This window comes from Rhipicephalus microplus, chromosome 10 (genome assembly GCF_043290135.1).
Source record: "Rhipicephalus microplus isolate Deutch F79 chromosome 10, USDA_Rmic, whole genome shotgun sequence".
Taxonomy (NCBI): domain Eukaryota; kingdom Metazoa; phylum Arthropoda; class Arachnida; order Ixodida; family Ixodidae; genus Rhipicephalus; species Rhipicephalus microplus.
The window spans coordinates 103305368-103324795 of record NC_134709.1 but is presented as its reverse complement, the minus strand read 5'-3'; the positions used below and the strand labels follow the sequence as shown (position 1 = coordinate 103324795).

At 44.1% G+C, this 19428-nt stretch overlaps 1 protein-coding gene across 1 annotated transcript; it reads right to left on the bottom strand.

Annotated features, from left to right (window-relative positions):
• Positions 1-1542: 1542 nt before the first annotated feature.
• On the bottom strand, positions 1543-18489 carry LOC142774833 (CHH-like protein). Its single transcript, XM_075875968.1, has 3 exons — positions 18316-18489; positions 17265-17500; positions 1543-1648 (listed from the first exon to the last, which is right to left on the bottom strand). The coding sequence occupies exons 1-3, from the start codon at positions 18400-18402 to the stop codon at positions 1543-1545; spliced, it is 429 nt and encodes a 142-aa protein (XP_075732083.1). The 5' UTR covers positions 18403-18489.
• Between the last annotated feature and the right edge of the window lie 939 nt (positions 18490-19428).

Genomic DNA, 19428 nt, shown 5'->3' with positions numbered 1-19428 from the left:
CTGTATTTGTATACGTATCTATATATATGAACATTCAAGAAAGAAAATTGGCCCCGAGTCTGAATGTTTCATTTCAAATATCGTAGAAAGACAATAGTCTTGCGTCTGCAGAGAGTGAACAAAGCGTCTATTTGATCTTCTGAGTGGCAAAATTAGTGAATCGTATTCCGGAGGCGCTGCGTTAGACAGTCTGGATCCGTGCAGCGAAGGTGTACGAGCGCATCGAGGCACGTTAGACACGAGCGCTATCTGTCAGTTATCTTCGAAAACGGAGGAAGGCGTGTGCACCCGCCTTGGAGGCGATAAGGTGTAGAACGCAAAGTGATGGGCAGCTGCTACCACAGTGTCGTTTTAGTGAAGCGTTGGATACACTTGCCTTTTTTAGCATTGCGCTGCATTCTCAGCGCAGCGTCATAAATGCTATGGTGCGTGGAAATATTTATGTATGCCTTTTTTAGTATAAATACATACATACAAAATATTGACGTGTTGTTATGGCGCTCTAGATATGCACAATAATTGTTCTTTAACTGACAATTGCACAAGTATGAACTCTGAATCTTTTATTGGTGGCTATTGCAGATTGGTTTGGTCGTTTGGGGTATAGTTTGGTGCCGTTTGAGGCATCGTTACGGCGAAAAAGAGACAAATGTACAAACAGACAGACAAAAATTTGTGCGTCGAAGTACGCCAAGAAAGACTATCGTCTTGAAAAATCCGCCCACGCGCACTGACCAGCTCATTCCGATGTGCCGACGCAGGCTCATCCTTGCTTGTCTCCCCCGCGTACTTCGCCCCACAAAAAAGGGATGGGGGGAGGGTTAAATGCTTCAGGGCACGCGCTTATCCTTTAGTGGGGAAAATCATGTGCGTTTTACTTTCACTGAAATGATTTCATTAGTTTCCGGACCCACAAAGGAGACTTCGGTAACTGCACAGGCGCCATTTGCAAAAAGAGCGTGCTTTTCATACAAAGTGAAGTATAACAACTGGACATTTTTAGTTTGCACTAATGTGTACCTGCAATTAATTTTCGTGTGTCGTTTCTGTTTAAACAGCGCGTTACGTGTTCAGCAGTAAACGTTGCAAGTTCACTCTCGTCCAGTGTATGTTGTTTTCTTGCGTCTGTTGTGCGTGAGCAACGCGCTGCACTTATATCTACTTGCCGCTCTCAGCGTTACATTTCAAGCTGTTGCTATCACTTATTCCTTTGTTCTTGCGGCGAAACTGTGACTATGTTGCTCCTATTTTGTTTTATTGCTGAATATGCATCGCTGATCAATATTCAAACAAGTACAGAATATTATTTTAGGCTCTGTTTAATTTTCTTTCACTAGCATTTCAGCCAAAGTTGTAGTAATCGTTACTCACAAACCACTTTTTGTTTCATACTCGAGCAATCCCACTGCCCTCTTTTTTGTCTTCTTCCCTGCCTACCGCAATCATTGGATGCAAAACTTTATTTGAAGTCCTAAGGTGCATGACAACGTGCAGCGGCCCACGTTGGGCAATGGCTACAAGAAGATATGCAGTGGCCCCGGATCATCCATGGAGGTAGTTGATCATGCGTCGCAGGTCGTCCATTTCACCTTTCAATAGAAGGGCCTCAGCACACAGGTCAAAGTTTTCGTTCTTGAAGCAATTGTCTCTGGTGTCACCAGTCGCATGGGAGGCCAAGAAAGAAACAAAAGACAAAGACACAAAACACAGATTAAGTGCTGGTAAGATCATAGAGTGTTTTACGTTTACCTACACGAAAAACTGGCACTGCGATCTGTTAGACACAAGAAAATGCTGGTATATGTGAGCTTCAAACTTCACTCGGAAACGTATCGGTCACATGGAGCCCGGTCACATCGAAGACGCGTGTGGTTTCAACCCGTTCTTTGTGTCAGAATGATCGATTGTTTTTCAAGAAGCTTGTAGTAAAAACGTATTTCTTGTCTTTGCGCAGAAACGAATTTTATTTAACGTTGAACACTTTTACGCTACATGCCCGGCCCACGTCCACTTCCTCTTCTTTATTTCAACTATGATATCCTTAACCCCCGTTTGTCCCCTAATCCACTCTGCTCTCTTCTTGTCTTTTAAGGCCGCTGGTCATTAAGGGTAACTAACTGGATTCCCAGAGAAGGGAAGCGGGTTAGGGGGAGACAGAAGGTTAGGTGGGCAGCTGAGATTAAGAAGTTTGCGGGTATAAATTGGCAGCAGCAAGCACAGGACCGGGTTAACTGGCGGAACACGGGAGAGGCCTTTGTCCTGCAGTGGACGTAGTCAGGCTGATGATGATGATGATGATGATGACTTTTACGCTTAAGTACGCTTTCAGGAAGCGTCGAAACTAACTGACAGCTTCTAAACTTCGCAGGCAGATGACAAGGCCAGTGTTCACTGTGTCGCTGATAATCATCTTTTTCTCTGTTTCACCATTTAGCTATCCAGCAGAGGTAAGTGGACTTTTAGTGTGGGTATATTTACGCGCGAATAGAATGAAATATTGAAAGTTTTATTTTAGGAAACCTTTATTTGCGCAGTCGTATATGCTTTTGAGATGAAACCTCACTCAACACCAGTCAGCGAAAGCCTCGCACGCGTATATACCATCATTCCCAGCGGGCCAATGACACCTTTCAAGAAATTCGCATGAGTGGTGGCGCCAGATTACCGTCTAGATAGTGTTGTAAGAAAGTACGGTGGCAATGGCACCATCCTGAAGGGGAAATGGGCCTGCCTGTTTTATCAAGTTCATCCATCAGGTTGTTTTATTAGGTTTTCTGTCACACACACTCAAATAAGGTGTTCGGGCCCACACGAAGAAAGAACAGATATCCATCGGATCCACAGATATCGATTTGCACCAAATCTAGACTGCGAGGACAAAGCTGTACAGATCAACTAAACGAAAGCCTAGAACTACTCATCCTTTCGATATGAATAACGTCAAGAGTTTTGTTTTGATTTCCCTAGTACGCTTTTCAGCATTGCGTAGCTGGTACATAATTGATAGTCACTTGAAGTAAAATTGTTTATGTTTAACTGCTTATTGCATAATAATAATAATAATAATAATAATAATAATAATAATAATAATAATAATATACGATAATACTTATATTGGTGAGGCTTTCTTTTTACGTTCAACAACTAAGATATGAGAGAGAATTGACATAAGGCAGAGACGTTCACTATCGACTCTATAGTGTTTGCTACCCTACACGGGGGGTTGAATAAGAAAGCACTACGTTTCTCACTACACACACAGTGCATTTTTGCTCAGGTGGTCGCTCAGTGATTTGGGTACTGCAGCAAGGCACGTGTTGCTTTCTGCGCTTATGTACCGTTGGACAATGCTCCCAAGATCTCTTCTTGAGTAAAGGGCCGATCATGAAACCTCCTAATGTACTGTGATTAGAGCAGGAAACCCTAGTGAGGAGCTCAGAAAGTTTAGAGGGCCTCAAGTTAATTATTGTGCTCCTCAATTGAAGTTAACAAGCTCTCTCAAGCATTTTCATCATCATCATCATCATCATCATCATCATCATCATCAGCCTGTCTACGTCTACTGCAGGACAAAGGCCTCTCCCATGTTCCGCCAGTTAACCCGGTCCTGTGCTTGCTGCTGCCAATTTATACCCGCAAACGTCTTAATCTCATCTGCCCACCTAACCTTCTGTCTCCCCCTAACCCGCTTCCCTTCTCTGGGAATCCAGTTAGTTACCCTTAATGACCAGCGGTTATCCTGTCTACGCGCTACATGCCCGGCCCATGTCCATTTCCTCTTCTTTATTTCAACTATGATATCCTTAACCCCCGTTTGTCCCCTAATCCACTCGGCTCTGTTACACCTACCATTTTTCTTTCCATTGCTCGCTGTGTCGTCCTCAATTTAGGCTGAACCCTCTTTGTAAGTCTCCAGGTTTCTGCTCCGTAGCTAACTACCGGCAAGATACAGCTGTTATATACCTTCCTCTTGAGGGACAGTGGCAATCTACCTGTCATAATTAGAGGGTGCTTGCCGAATGTGCTCCACCCCAATCTTATTCTTCTAGTTACTTCAGTCTCGTGGTTTGACTCTGCGGTTATTACCTGTCCTAAAAAGACATAGTCTTTTACAACTTCAAGTGCACTATTACCTATCTCGAAGAGCTGCTCCTTTCCGAGGTTGTTGTACATTACTTTCGTTTTCTGCAGATTAATTTTAAGACCCACCTTTCTGCTCTCCTTGTCTAACTCCGTAATCATGAGTTGCAATTTGTCCCCTGAGTTACTCAGCAATGCAATGTCATCGGCGAAGCGCAGGTTATCAGGTATTCTCCATTAACTCTTATCCCTAACTGTTCCCATTCTAGGCTTCTGAAAACCTCCTGTAAGCATGCGGTAATTAGCATTGGGGAGATTGTGTCCCCCTGCCTTACACCCTTCTTGATTGGTATTCTGTTGCTTTCTTTATGAAGCCCTATGGTAGCAGTTGATCCCCTGTAGATTTCTTCCAGAATGTTTATATATACTTCATCTACGCCCTGATTCCGCAGTGTCTGCATGACGGCTGATATTTCTACTGAATCAAACGCCTTCTCGTAATCTATGAAGGCTATGTATAGTGGTTGGTTATACTCTGAGCATTTCTCTATTACCTGATTGATAGTATGAATGTGGTCAATTGTTGAGTAGCCTGTTCGAAATCCTGCTTGTTCCTTTGGTTGATTGAATTCTAATGTTTTCTTTACTCTGTTAGCAATTACCTTTGTAAATAGCTTGTATACTACAGAGAGCAAGCTGATCGGCCTGTAATTCTTCAAGTCCTTGTCATCTCCTTTCTTATGTATTAAGATGATGTTAGCGTTCTTCCAAGACTCTGGTACCCTTCCCGTCAGGAGACACCTCGTAAACAGGGTGGCTAGTTTTTCTAACACAATCTGTCCTCCATCTTTCAGCAGATCTGATGTTACCCGATTCTCACCAGCAGCTTTGCCTCTTTGCATGCTCTCCAAAGCTTTTCTGACTTCTTCTATCATTACTGGTGGGGTGTCATCTGGGTTACTGCTAGTTCTTATAGTATTAAGGTCATGGTTGTCTCGGCTACTGTACAGATCTCTGTAAAACTCCTCCGCTATTTTAACTATCCTATCCATATTGGTAGTTATTTTGCCTTCTTTGTCCCTTAGTGCATACACCCGACTTTTGCCTATCCCAAGTTTCCTCTTCACTGCTTTGACGCTTCTTCCGTTTTTCAGAGCGTGTTCAATTCTCTCCATGTTATACCTTCTTACATCGCATACTTTATGTCTATTAATCAACTTCGAAAGCTCTGCCAGTTCTATTTTCTCTGTTGTGCTTGACACTTTCATGATTTGACGCTTTTTAATTAGGTTCTTCGTTTCCTGGGAAAGCTTGCCAGTGTCCTGTCTAACTACCCTGCCTCCAACTTCCACTGCACACTCCGTAACGATACTTGTCAGATTATCATTCATTGTATCCACGCTAAGGTTGGTTTCCTCACTAAGAGCATTTATCTCCATCAAGCATTTTATCTCCATCTAAATTCAGCCGCCGCCATTGTGATAAGATTTTGCGACCTTTGAGTAGTAGTACCACAATCAATAGACCACCGTTTCGCGTCGGTGTAACATTATAGAATATGTAATCACCGCGATTTGTGCAGTGAGTCAATAAGCCTGACTTTTGAATAGTTCTGGCTTCACCACGCACTTGTTCATTGTCGTACACGTTATCGCAGAACTTTTCGCATAGACAAAAATAAATCTTTAAATCCAACGATGTTTTTTCTTCGTTGGAGGACCAAAGGGAGGAGACTGTGCCAGGAGGATATTGCACAACTATTCGCGCAGTCTACGGTAAGTCCATTCGCTGGCAATGATATTTTTTTCTACTAAATGAGCATTACTTATCCCATCACATACAGTGTGTTTCAGTTAGGAAATATATCACTTCGGCAATTTCTCATTTTAGCGAAGCGATTTCCCAGTTTCATAAACTTTTCAAAATTGTTCTTTGAAGTACATGGGTCATTAATTGTAAACTTGAGGCACCGCAGTAGCTTATCCCGTCGCGTGTCACGCTACTAGGCTGCAGGGTGTAGGTTCGATTACCGCACACGACAGCTGCACTTGTGAAAGACAAAAATGCACCTGAAATGCAAAAAGTACCAGGCTGAACGCTAAGAAACCTACAGGGTCAATTTTTTTTTAATTTCTCTACTACGGCATTTCTATAAGCCCTTTCAATGCAACAACAAATATTACTCATTATAATATTATTATGAAGAGGTCACACCAGGAACGCGAAATATCATTAGCCTGGGTTTCTTATGACAAGTTGTTTCAGACGTTTGGAAAGGGCAGTGCGATGACACAAACACCAAGTAACAGCATGCATGATGGGCACTTATTTGTCCCTTTCTCTTCGAGCTGCCCTTTTCAAATAAGTATTGTTACGCTTGAAGGAGAATGTCAAAGGCTGAAAAGAGTCGTTTATGAGAATGAGCTCAGGAGCAGCCGACTAGTTTGAGCTCCACCTGATCGTCTCCTGCTTTTCCAACTCTGAGGGGCTAGCACCAATACCATTGTCTTTTTCCATGGGCGCAACATTCACGCACATGCAGACGAAAGCCACTGGACGAGTCAATGGAGTTCTCTTTGGTGCGAATAGTTTTAGACGTGCAGGCGAAAGCACTTGGTAATGATGTAACCAGGAATTTTACCCAGAGGACCGAAGCCAGCCAGAGTCTCGGGAAGATCTCGAGGAGAGGGGCGCGGAGCTGCTAACAGTTACTTTTATTTATATTATTTACAGGTAGCATGCTACATGTTGGTGGTAGCATCATGGAAGCTCTCGACGGAAGCATGATGGGAGCTTCTGCGAGCTTGTGATAGCCTGTCAGGAGAGCCCCAGCGCTCGAATTTTATGTCCTGGCCTTCCCAGGATTTACTGCAGAAGAAAACAATGGAGGACAAGACAGTCCGATGAAGTTTGCCATCTTCATCTCCGCCCCCCAAAGAGGAAGATGAAACGCCGCCTCCTTCTCAACCCACGAAAGGGGGAACAGGCACTCCCAGTTCAGCCCATGGCGAGGGAGAAAACACTGCACACCACGCACGACACAGCACAGAACGAAGACGTTGAGTCTTACATAGAAGTCTATTTCGTAGTCTGTTACAGTGATGGGTACGGGGCGCCCGCCAGACCCCAAATTGTGGAAACAGCGGCATCAAGGCGCCACAGAGAATAGGGGAAAGGTATTCGCCGACGGTTCTCAGACGCTGAGCCGTTTGCCCGGGGCACCTTGAAGACAATGCAAGCCGCCTCGACGGCCAACAACTCTTTCTAATCTGTCAGTTGGTCAGGCGTGTCCAAAGGGTTCTACTAAGGGCGCCGACGACCTGGGATAACTAAAAAAACAATTTCTCTGTTGTCACCACTCTTGGCGCATCTCTGGAAGCGTTGACTCACAAAAAATCAGGGTAAACTCAGCCACCGTGTCTCATGCTACCAAGCGGCGTCAAGCCAGGCAGGTCAATCATAACATTACTTGGCAGCTCGTGGACCAGTCGCTGTGCGGCGGTATAGGTGGCCTCTGTCAGTCTGTCGACATTAGCAAGTGGTCCATTGAATGTGGCCGAAAAAATTGGCATAACCTGCACTTCAGCATAGCAGTTAACAACTACATAAAATCACCAGGGCAATGAATCACAGGTCAGTGGGGGTTGTCGATTGTCATAACATGCATTCTCTTTGTCTTGCAATACTGACGTGCGTCATCTAGCACTGCGATACGTCTCTTCGGCAAAGCAGAGGGTCTTGGTGTCAATATTGTAGTCGTAATAACAGAACGAGCCGACTTTGTCGACTGTGCGCTGAGACGAACGTGTCTACAGCAAGAAGAAAGAATGAAATTGTGCGGTCTCGGGCTTTGTGGTGTTGAATGCGTATGTTATGAACAGTGCATTGTTTCTCACGTCAACCCAGTTCATGTGGTTGGATCAGGTATACATTGACACCATATTGATAACTGTGTGGTTTGTACGTTCCGTAAGCCAATTTGTACGTGCTATAGAGTCGAGTGACGCAAGCGTGATTCGTACAAATGAAGCAGAGCTTCCGCGGCATCTGTTGCGCACCCGCACTAATGGTCGTTCATGATGAGGCAAATGGGACTGTGTCAGAAGATGAGGTGCTCTAGCAAGAACAACAAGACGTCACTGGTCAACTCGCAGTAGCGTGCCAGATAGTCGACTCAAACTATCATCTATCGGTTGTCCTTAGCTTTTTTTGTTAATGGACCTACGAAGTGAATTGCCACGTATTCAAAAGATCTGCTTGAACTTGGCATCCAATGCAGAAGACCAGCTAGATCAGTAGATGTACCTTTGTAACGGTGACATTGCATGCAGCAGCTGACTAGATAAATCTCAGCAGGCTTTTGCATACCAGGCCAGTAAAAGCGTTCTTTAATCCGGTAGAGCACCCGCGCAGAACCTAAATGCCCAGATGTAGGAAAGCCATGCATGGCACTCATGATCACTTATCGAAGGCACTCTGGCGCCACAAGAAAAAAACGTGCGGTAATGCTAGAAATATTCCTCTCGTACAACACTCCATCACTCACGCAGAAATAGTGTGCTCTAGTAGAGATTGATGCGGCGGCGAACGACGGTGCTTATTTAGCATCCTTTCGCTGTATGCGGATTCAAAACTGTGAAAGTCCGGGAAATTAGGCTACCCAGAAGCAACAAATTGGCCAGGGTTACCGGCGTCACAGTCCGTTCTTTGTTTTACTGAGTGGCCTGCGTGAAAGGCAGTTCGCATCGTTGACCACAATTATGAGTGACGGCAAAGTGTTATTTCAGCGGCGTAAGTGCCCTGTGCGCCAGCTGGCCACAAGAGTCACGAATTTCAAACTCCAACAAAAAGAGTAGTAGTCAGTTACAACTATGACGAGGCGTCCATACAGGTAAAACCGAAGCCAATGAATTGCCATTAATAGCGTCAGTCAATCTTGTTGTGTAACAAAGTAATTTTGCTCAGGCCTGCTTAGAGGGAGATTTGCGTATGCGATGACGTGATCGCGGTCACCGTAACGTTGGACTACAATGACAACAATACCTACGCCGCTAGCGTTCGTATAAAGTTCTGTCGGAGCAGAAGAATTGAAGCGCTGAAGAACGGGTTGTGACATGAGAAGAAACTTCAATTTACGAAACGAAGAATCGAAATATTGAGCTCACTCAAAGAAATGGCCCTTTCGTAGGAGGCATGTGAGAGAATGCGCGACGTCCGCGAATTTCGGAATAACGCGGCAAAAGTACGAACACAGCCCCAGAAAAATTGCGGAGCTCCATGACGAAGTTGGGCCTTGAATGCCTCAACGGCTGCTGTCTTCAGAGGATCAGGGTCAGTGGCATCGTTGTCAACTAGACACCCAAGCACGGGCGTTTGGAAATCTCTGAAGTGAAATTACTTCCAGCTACCAACAAAGGCAGCGTTTCCGATACAATTAAAAACAATGTCTAGGCACAAGTTTTGTTCAATGCGGCCTCAGATGACGATGTCGTCAAAGTTGCACATGCAGATGTTTAACCTTCAGCCACACAGAATGATGTCCATAAACCTCTCGAACGTTGCTGGAGCATTGCGTAGTCTAAATGGCACCACGCTGAAATCAAAAAGCCTATCAAGAATTACAGTCTTTTTTTTTGTTCTGTCAGTGCATCGGAATCGGCCACGACGCAAATCATGAGTCTACGGAAGAAAAATAAGAGGCCAAATGCAAGCAGTCTACTGCATCTCCAAAACGTAGCAGTGAGTATACGCTCTTTAAAGTTACAGCACATAGTCGGTGATCGTCTACGCTAAATTTTTAAGATTCACCTTACTGGTGCTGCCCACGGACTGGCTGACTCTTGTATCGGTCCCTTTCACGTCATATCCTGCATTTGATCGTTGAGTGGGCGCGTCAGCTGGCTCCCGGCAGACGCTATGAACCCGATCCTGTTTTTCACGCATGCTCTGATACTTATCGTTCCACGGACGGCCGGCGCGCACGAGGGAACAACATGCTCCACAACCGATACCAGCTCCAACACTGAAAACTAAGAATACGAACGATCACAGATCCTGGACTTCACCGTACCACCACATTCAACTTCGGCGCCACTATCGACAGCTATAAGAAGATCATCCTACCGGCTACCTGTCAGTGGGCGCGTCAGCTGGCTCCCGGCGGACGCTATGAACCCCATCCTGTTTTTCACGCAGGCTCTGCTACTTGTCGCTCCACGGACGGCCGGCGCGCACGAGGAAACAACATGCTCCGCAACCGATACCAGCTCCAACACTGAAAACTAAGAATACGAACGATCACAGATCCTGGACTTCACCGTACCACCACATTCAACTTCGGCGCCACTATCGACAGCTATAAGAAGATCATCCTACCGGCTACCTGTCAGTGGGCGCGTCAGCTGGCTCCCGGCGGACGCTATGAACCCGATACTGTTTTTCACGCAGGTTAGTTCAAAGTATTCTACGGTGCAAACTAGCGATCCGTTCTTTGTCCAGCTGACGTGCCCGCACTACCTGAGTGCTTTTATACTATATGCAAAAAAATTGTACTGTCGCTGCTATTACTATCTGGCGATGTGGAGCCAAATCCTGGTCCTAGTGACCAGGAACTACTCACAGAAATTCTTGCGGGTCAGAAAAGTATGATGAAAAGACTAGACGGCATAGAGATAAAACTGAAGAATGTAGAGGAATCCGTGGCAAAGTGCTTAGAATTTGGAGCAAGAATTGACAAGATGGAGGATTGCATTCAGACATTAGAAAGAAAACTTTTTGATCTTGAAGACCGAAGTAGGCAAAATAATCTCATAATATTCGGTATTACTGAGAATGAAAAGGAGACACCCGAGTCACTTACGGAAAAAATTGTTGAAGAAATATTTAGGGAAACACTGGGTGTACAGGTTCCCTCACTTAAACGACTGCACAGAATGGAGCGTAAACAACTAGATAAACCGCGCCCAGTAACCATGAGGTTCTTGAACCACCGTGATAAGCTGAACGTGCTAAAAATTGTTTAAAACTAAAAGGCAAACGAAATATTACTATCTCGGAAGACTTTTCTGCTTCAACAAGGCATGTTAGAAAGCAATTATGGCAAAGTTCCGCCGATAAAAGAGCATCTGGAAGCAAAGTGCAGCTTTTTTACGACAAGCTCAAGATAAATGGCAATATGTACACGTGGGATGATACTAAGAAGATAAGGGTGCGGGTTGGTAAAGATGGTGATAGAACACGACGGTCTAAATGACCTCATGGGCAGCTAAAAACGTTTAGGTGCTTGGATCTTAATGCACGCAGCATATTGAATAAAATGGATGACTTTGAAAGCATTATAATAGCACATAAACCTCATGTAATAATTATACCTGAAACCTGGTTGCACAAAGACATCACTGACGCTGAAATTGCATTTCCCCACTATAAAATCCATAGATAGGACCGGGATTCCCGAAGCAGTGGAGTAGCTATCCTATTCTTGGAATCATTAAACGTCCTAATACTACAGGATATTCCTGGAATTGAATGTTCCAGGAATATAAAATATTCCTCGAAGAATTTAATTTAATCATTGGACGATTCTATCGCCCTCCGAACGCTGACAACAAGTTTTCGGATCAAATAAATGAATTTTGTGTCAATATAGAAATCACGCATGCAATTTACTACTGGCCGGCGACTTCAATATGCCTCTGATCAACTGGGCTCAAGATTTCCCGGATCCACTTTGCAGAGCTTCCGAGCCACTTGCTTAACTTGTTTTGTTTCACAGTTTAACCCAACTAGTGAAGGAGCCTACTCGAACTCAACGAAACAGCAAGTCAGTCCTGGACCTCTTTCTGGTTTACAGCGGCATTCTGCGTCGCAGCCCACAGGTTCAGGTACTTCAGGGCATATCTGACCATAAAATGGTGTCCTTAATTATGAAAATAGTTTTTGCGGCAAGACGCATGGTCCAAAAAAGGAAGATTCTCGTTTTTTCTCGTGCCAGTGACGTTGACATTTTGGATGCTATGGGCAACAGCTTTTCTGAGTTTACTTCTCTTTATGAATCTGCTGAACATTTAGTAGATAACCTATGGCGCTTTTTTAAAGAGTTAGTGTTCAAGTGCATACAGTACTTCGTTCGATGCAAAGATAAAGCACTGCGAAATTCTAACCCCTGGACAACAAAAGATATTATCCGTTTAGGTCGTAAGCTGAATAAAGCTAGAAAACAGCACAAACAACGCCCCTCAAAGAACAGCACAGATAAAATGCTAACACTGCACGTGCAACTCAAAAACGTAATCTCAGAAGCCAAAAACCACTATCAGAAAGTGTCCTTAACAAACTTTCTTCTTTCATCGCCTGGGAAATTCTGGCGTCATATCGCACCAAAAAATAAAACTTCGATCAGTCTTTCCATAAACGATACAAACGTAGTCGACAGTGCAGAAATCGCAGAGGTGTTGAATGAATACTTCAGTTCGGTGTTCACAAACGATAACGGAATCGCCCCTCCTTTTTCTTCATTAGACGACATAGATCCCTTAGACAACATTAGCGTTTCTGAAGAAGGTGTGTTGTCGTTGGTGCTGAACATTGATACAAAAAAATCACCCGGAACTGATGCTATACCCAATGAATTTCTTGTTCGTTATGCGGAATGGTGCTCCAAATGTCTATCACTTATATTCTCCAAATCATTGTCTAGTGGCGAAGTCCCGAGTGAATGGAAATACGCAAAAATCATTCCTATACCTAAATCTGAAAACAAGGCACTTGTGTCATCATACAGGCCTATTTCTTTGTTATGTACATGTGCAAAATTGCTTGAACACATAATATTTAAACACATCTCCACCTTCCTTGACAGAAACAACATAATTGACCCCCGGCAACACGGTTTTCGCAAAGGACTATCGACTACCACACAACTACTTGAGACAGTTCATGACCTCGCTAGTGCTCTAGATAGTCATAGTAAAGTTGACATTATATTCCTTGATTTCTAAAAAGCATTCGACCGAGTTTCCCATCACAATTTGCTTATAAAATTAAAACCGATGCTGAAAAACGATTCCTTACTAACATGGATTCGGGCATACCTTTCCCATAGATACCAAAGTGTCTCAGTAGATGGCTCAAGCTCCACCCCCACTTCAGTTCAATCCGGTATACCACAAGGCTCCATCCTTGGCCCGCTTCTGTTTTTAGTATTTAATAATGATATATTCTGTGACATACCCGTTAAAATAAGGCTTTTTGCAGACGACTGCATCCTGTACCACGTCATCGATGACCCCAACGACCAGATCACCCTAAACAAATCCCTGGATAAGATACACTCTTAGTGTTCGACTTGGCAGATGAGCATCAACCCAAAAAAGACCGTCGCTATGAGAGTTACCCACAAAAAAGTCCCTTTCTTTTCACCTATTGCATCAACAATAACTCTATATCTTTAGTTAGCAGCTACAAATACTTAGGGGTTATAATTACCTCCGACCTAAAGTGGAACGAGCACATAGAGTACACACAAAAAAGGCAATGAAGGCACTTGGGTACTTACGCAGAACCATTGGAAAAACTACCAAAGAAATTAGAATGTTGGCGTACAAAATTTACGTGAGACCCATACTGGAATACGCGTCTCCTGTGTGGGAACCTCATACATCGGCAAACAAAAAACTGGAACGTGTACAAAGAAAATTCATAAGGTTTATTTATTTACAACGCCTATAGAAGAAACACATCCCCCTCGACCCTCCTTGAAAGTTCGGACTTGGAACCCTTAGAACACAGGCGCTCCCGTGAAAGACTGAAACTGTTTTATCAGATCTATCACAGTAACCTTGGAATCGATAAAACTAAATATATTCTACCGTCGAAATCACGTATAACCCGGTCACACCACAGCAAGAAAGTCCAGGAATTTTCATGCAGAACCACTGCTTTCCAAAAATCATTTTTTCCCTGAGCAGCACGTAGTTGATGCCCTGCCCGATGAAGCTGTTTCATCCACAACTGTCGCTTCGTTCATGAATGCGATAGTAAATCTGCCAGCTATTCTTTGAACTTTTTTTCTTTTTTCTTTTTTTATTTCATTGTCACCGCATTTATTCTCTCCCGTGTGTGTCTGAGTTGTATTACTTTTCTATGTTCAACGCTAGCTCAATTGTATCACGCTTCGTCGATTGTGTCGGTATGTGTTTTTCTCGCCTTTTTTTTTTGTCAACAATACTTGCTCATTCTGAAGCGCTGCATTGACTTCAATGTTTGTAAATTCCTGCTTTTCTTCTATATTTCCCCCCGACATTTTTTTCTGTTTTAAGCTTCTGTTGTTTTCTTGCCCTGGAAAATGTCCAATCAAGTGTATCTGTCACCCACTCCTGCCTACGACTTCGCATAGAAGTCGGCAGTATTCACTAAATAAATAAAATAAAAATAAAAATAACTTTAAGTTCTGGAGGAGAAACACATTATAGACTTTGTCGAATTGAACTTGCCACACCAGTGTAGATCGTATGGCCTGTTGCAGACACGGTGATTAGGGTCACTTTGGTCTCCTGCCTGATCTCGAGCACCAAAACGTGCTTCGAAAGCACGCCCATTAATGTTCGGCGTTCACTTGTGCTGAGCGACTTATTTATTATTGCCATAAGCGCCTTGTCTGTTCTGTGTAAATCAGGTTCTTCGGACAAGTCTGTAAGCTCGTGCACCAATACGGACGCGTGTTCTCTGCTAACCAAGGCTATTTTCAAACCGTCCGGTAGTATCATGGCTCTGAAGAGCCAATTATATTCCATTAGTCAGTGAGTGCACACTTGGTAGATACCACAAAATGGGGAACCAATGAATTCTTTGTCATGCAGTTGCATAGGTTCTAAGCTTGCATTGAGGCGTACTCTAGATGACGCTAGTATAAGCTTATTGCCACATGCCCACATTGTAGTTTTTTCTAAAAGTCCTCATGGCATCTGGTAACTAACAGATACTTTTCTTGTGTGAGATTCTACGGAGGAACTATATTACCGCAGAAAGTCTATGCCCAGAATCACGTAATCAGTGGATCGAGGAATAAGTGCAAACTCTGTTGTAATGATAAGGCCTCTATAAAGCACGTGAGTGGTAAAGGCACCAACAGGACGCAAAGGCTCTTCACTTACTCCTCAAAACCTCTAGTATCATTCCCCTTAAAACAACTTTTCTTCCTAAAATTCCAACAAAGAAAGCACTTATCACTCATATTGTAGCCCCTGTGTGAACCAATTCCATCACAGGCACACCACATGTACTTTGTTTAAGCTTGTACATGTACTTTGTTTGGCTTGTGCATGTACTTTGTTCAAAGCTTCAACACAGTAGGTATTTCCGTAATTAAGAGATCTCCAGCAATCTCACCCCATCGACCATGCTGACTAGTTTTACAGAGACAGACGAGATGCTTCGTGACACAGCGGCGAAGGACAACGATGAGCATGAGGTCACAGTGCAGGCGTCAGACTCCTGTCAGATTTCGAGGAGTAGTTGAGAAAGCTGCTGCACCAACAACTCTCGTCAGGTGGTATGTGTGCTGACCACGAGACAACGTGAGGCCGTTTGGAGAGTCGTGGAAAGCCTGAAAGTTGGTCATACTACAGAGCCAAGCAGTGCTTCCTAAACCACAATAAATATTCCAGAACACCTAAAAAAAGGACACTGGCATAGGTCGAAACGTGAGTTTCTGTTCGATGGATTGAGTGTCCTCATTTGCTCCTATAGAGAGGTAGACTCGCCGAATGCGTCTTAACCAGACGTCGGGTGTCGAGGGGGCATGCGCTGAGCATGTCTGTCGTACCGCGAAGTGGACAATCGTGTCTTCATTCATGACTGGAGGACTTGCCTGTATTTCGCAGTCGTTGCACTTATCGTCCATTACGAAGGTTTCGAAAGAGACGCAGCCATAATCTCACGTGGTGTTTAAAACCCATGGCCAGCTATTCAACGTGACATTTTCCCGCCAGATGCCACTGGCGAAAACTGTCGAATGGTCGAAAAAAGATCGAAGGCAGGATTTTTCACTACACTGGCAACTGTGGTAACATCTACCAGCCGGCAAAGCTTTGGCGCAGTTCGACGCATCTTGGGCGTTTTCAACGTTCTGAAATGACCAATGCCTTCAGAAACATAACTGATGCTTCCTTTTTCCGAATACAAAATATAGGTTGTGCATTCTCTCCTCAGAGTAGTGCATATTGTGACAGTGTTCGCTCAGCCCCCTTCTTTTTAGTGACCGAGTAAACGAAACAAGGCTTGAGCTCTTGAATGAAAAGATCTGACGTTGCGAGCGTCTCCTCAAGCTTTTCATACAACAGCATGGCGGTGTCGACCAAGGAGAACATTACATTGGTTAGTTGAGCGGATAAATCTCACCCATTAGCCTAACTTACTCATTTCTACTCGGTGATCCACGCATAAACATGATCTCTCATTCTTATTCCTAAGGGTCGTAGAACTCGGTAGTGGTGAGCGGACTACAATGTACTCTCCTGGCAATATCTGCTCATTCGGGCAAGTCGAATGCACTTACGGCAGATGGTGGGCAACAAGCAAGTCAACAGCTTCGTGTGAGGCTGCAGAACTGATGTTTCCATAGTTGAAAGCGCGTACACAGCACCTCCACCGCTGTGCTACGCTTAAAGATACTGTTAGAGACTTAAAGGGGCTCTTTCTTTGGCTGTGAAAGTGCGCTTACAAGGGGCCTACTATATGGAGATGCTGAAAATGGCTATATAAATGGTTCACACTTGCTCTGATGTATATATATATATATATATATATATATATATATATATATATATATATATATATATATATATATATATATTTGGTATGTGTAATGAATGACAGAATGGATAGAGATACCAATTTAGAGGTTCGCGATCAAAACCATCCTGATTACCTTCTTCCTTTCTAACTTCGAGTGGCAAGCACGTACACTCCATGGCGTCTTCACCGTCTTCATTATGTGCGCAACAGTATGACGCACCAACTATTCCAAACCAAGCTACTCCTCGCGCGCATTTGTGACAAGCTGTCCGAATCTGCGACCATGGTTTCATACTAACTTCGTTGTGGTGATCGTTCACTCTGTCTGATAGTTTGTTATGTGGAAGCTCTGCAGCATTTTTCTGAGTTTGAGTACTTCGGTACCGTACCTGCACAGGTTGTAGGCCTCTGATGTTTGGTACAGCTGGTAGTACTCTTCGCAGACGCGCTCGAGGTGGGCCAGGTATGACTGCTCGAAGTTGCCGCGGCAGCCCAGCTCCAAGAAGGAGCGCTTGTGGTGGTCGAGTGCCACGCAAACGAGGGGCTGCATGAGCACCATAAACAAGCACACGAGCAGTGCCGACGCCAGACAATGAACGGGTGCCAGCAGGAAGCCAGCACTCATCTGTGAATGTGACAAGGAGAGAGAGCACGTTTATGTTATTTAAGAGCGTTTGTGCTTAAACACAGGTTGCGCAAAGGATTATAAATAGGAACAGCTAATGAAGATTTTCTTCTATGCAACATTTGTTTGCAGTCAAGAGCACTAAATAGGAAGCAGAAAAAAAGCGTAAGGTATATGTAACTACATCGTAAAACGCCGCCACAACGGATGGTAATTAAGAGTTACTAACTAAACTTCGAGAAAAGCTGTGCGAACCTGAAGATAGGTTGAAAGAAACTTCGAGGGGCAGATGAAATTAAGGTTGCGTTGATAGCGTAAAGGTTGCGCATTAAGCAAAGTACTGGCGAAAAATAGAGTGACATAAAGGTGTTTGCACTGCATTGCGTGCGATTATGCTGATAGTGGTGAAAATAAATGAGTTATAGCCTCAGCAGTGGTGAAGTGGTACGGCGTCTACTTCCAGCGCCTGGGGTGTGGGGTTCCACCACTATTTTTATACGGGAGAAAGAGGTACTCTGACGTGGCATTTTGTTGTCTTTCAGAAGGCATTTTCAGCTTTACGCACGTTTTCACTGGACTTTAGGAGGTCGCAAAACTGTCATATTGTAACCGTGACCGTTTCACAAAACAGAGGCCTTGCATGTCAGTGAAAAGCGCCTAAACGGAACAAACGCAGAGGCGGCAGCGCCTGGAGGGAGCGTGTTGTCATACTAAGTGTAGAGCGAGTAAGGTTGCAGCGCTACGCTAAGAGAAAAGAAGCGCGTCAGCCATTCATGTTTACTCGGATACGGACAAAAGTAGCAAAATATACCCACGGTTTGTGACTTGTGCCTTTTCTTTCTTCCGTGAGAACGCTGAACGGGGGCTCGCACAGCTATTGCTTCGTGGTGATTATTCGACATAAACCAGTCAAAGACGTTCGCCAGGAGGTAAGGTATTCACCTTCGGGCCTCGCGTCAGTGAAAATACATCTGCCTTTTAGGATTAACCTCTACTAGACCCGCTGAAGTGTGCGCGCCTGTCATTACGCACTCCTCATTTATATTTCCGACCTCGTCAGGAGGCGTGATGGCAGCCAGAGGGGGGAAGGGAGGCTCACTTTGCTCTCGCTTTTCTTATTGGGTGCGCGAGTGGACGTAGGCCGAGACGTCACAAGGGAGCGGATGTCACGTGCGAACAGCACGCACGCGCGCTCCCTGACTTTCTGTAACCGATCTCTCAGGCCCGCAGCGAGTGATATTGCTACGCTTTTCGTGTTGGCGTTCACTTGTGTTTATTTCTCTACAAACACTTCTCTGAATGTTGCGTTGAGGCATCGTTCGTTTCCGTGACAATTACCCTGATCCTAGGCATAACTCCTACGTGAACTGCTATAAACTAAAAAAATCGGCTCCATAGACTCCCCCACGATTCGCCTTTCACACAATTGGATTTTCGATAATGCCATTCATTTTCATATAGGTATTGAGCCATCTCATCGTATTAGTTGTTTCGACGTGACTCTAGCTACAAGAATCTGTGAACTTCTACATAAACGAGAATGTTTCCACAATTAGAACCTATTCAGCTGTAGGTACAGTCAACATGAAAAGTTTAAGAGAAGGTGGTATGAGGAAACCTTGAATTTACTGGAGGTTTCTGAAAGTATTTGTTTGAACAGCAGAATACGTAGTCTTTGCGTGATTTTTACCGAGGCGGAAACTAAAATTTGTTTGACTGGCAAAGCAGCGGTACTTATCAGCTTCTCGTGGTTCCTAAGAATTTTGCTGGTCTCGTGGTCCCTAAATTTTGGTAGATGTGTGACTTCCCTTAGCAATCGTTTATGTATGAACCAAAATTAATCCAACTTCAGTTTGCATAAACACCCTACGGTCTCTCAATAGACGCCTTCTTTGATTTTTTGTGTTTGTTTTATTATACCGTGCATA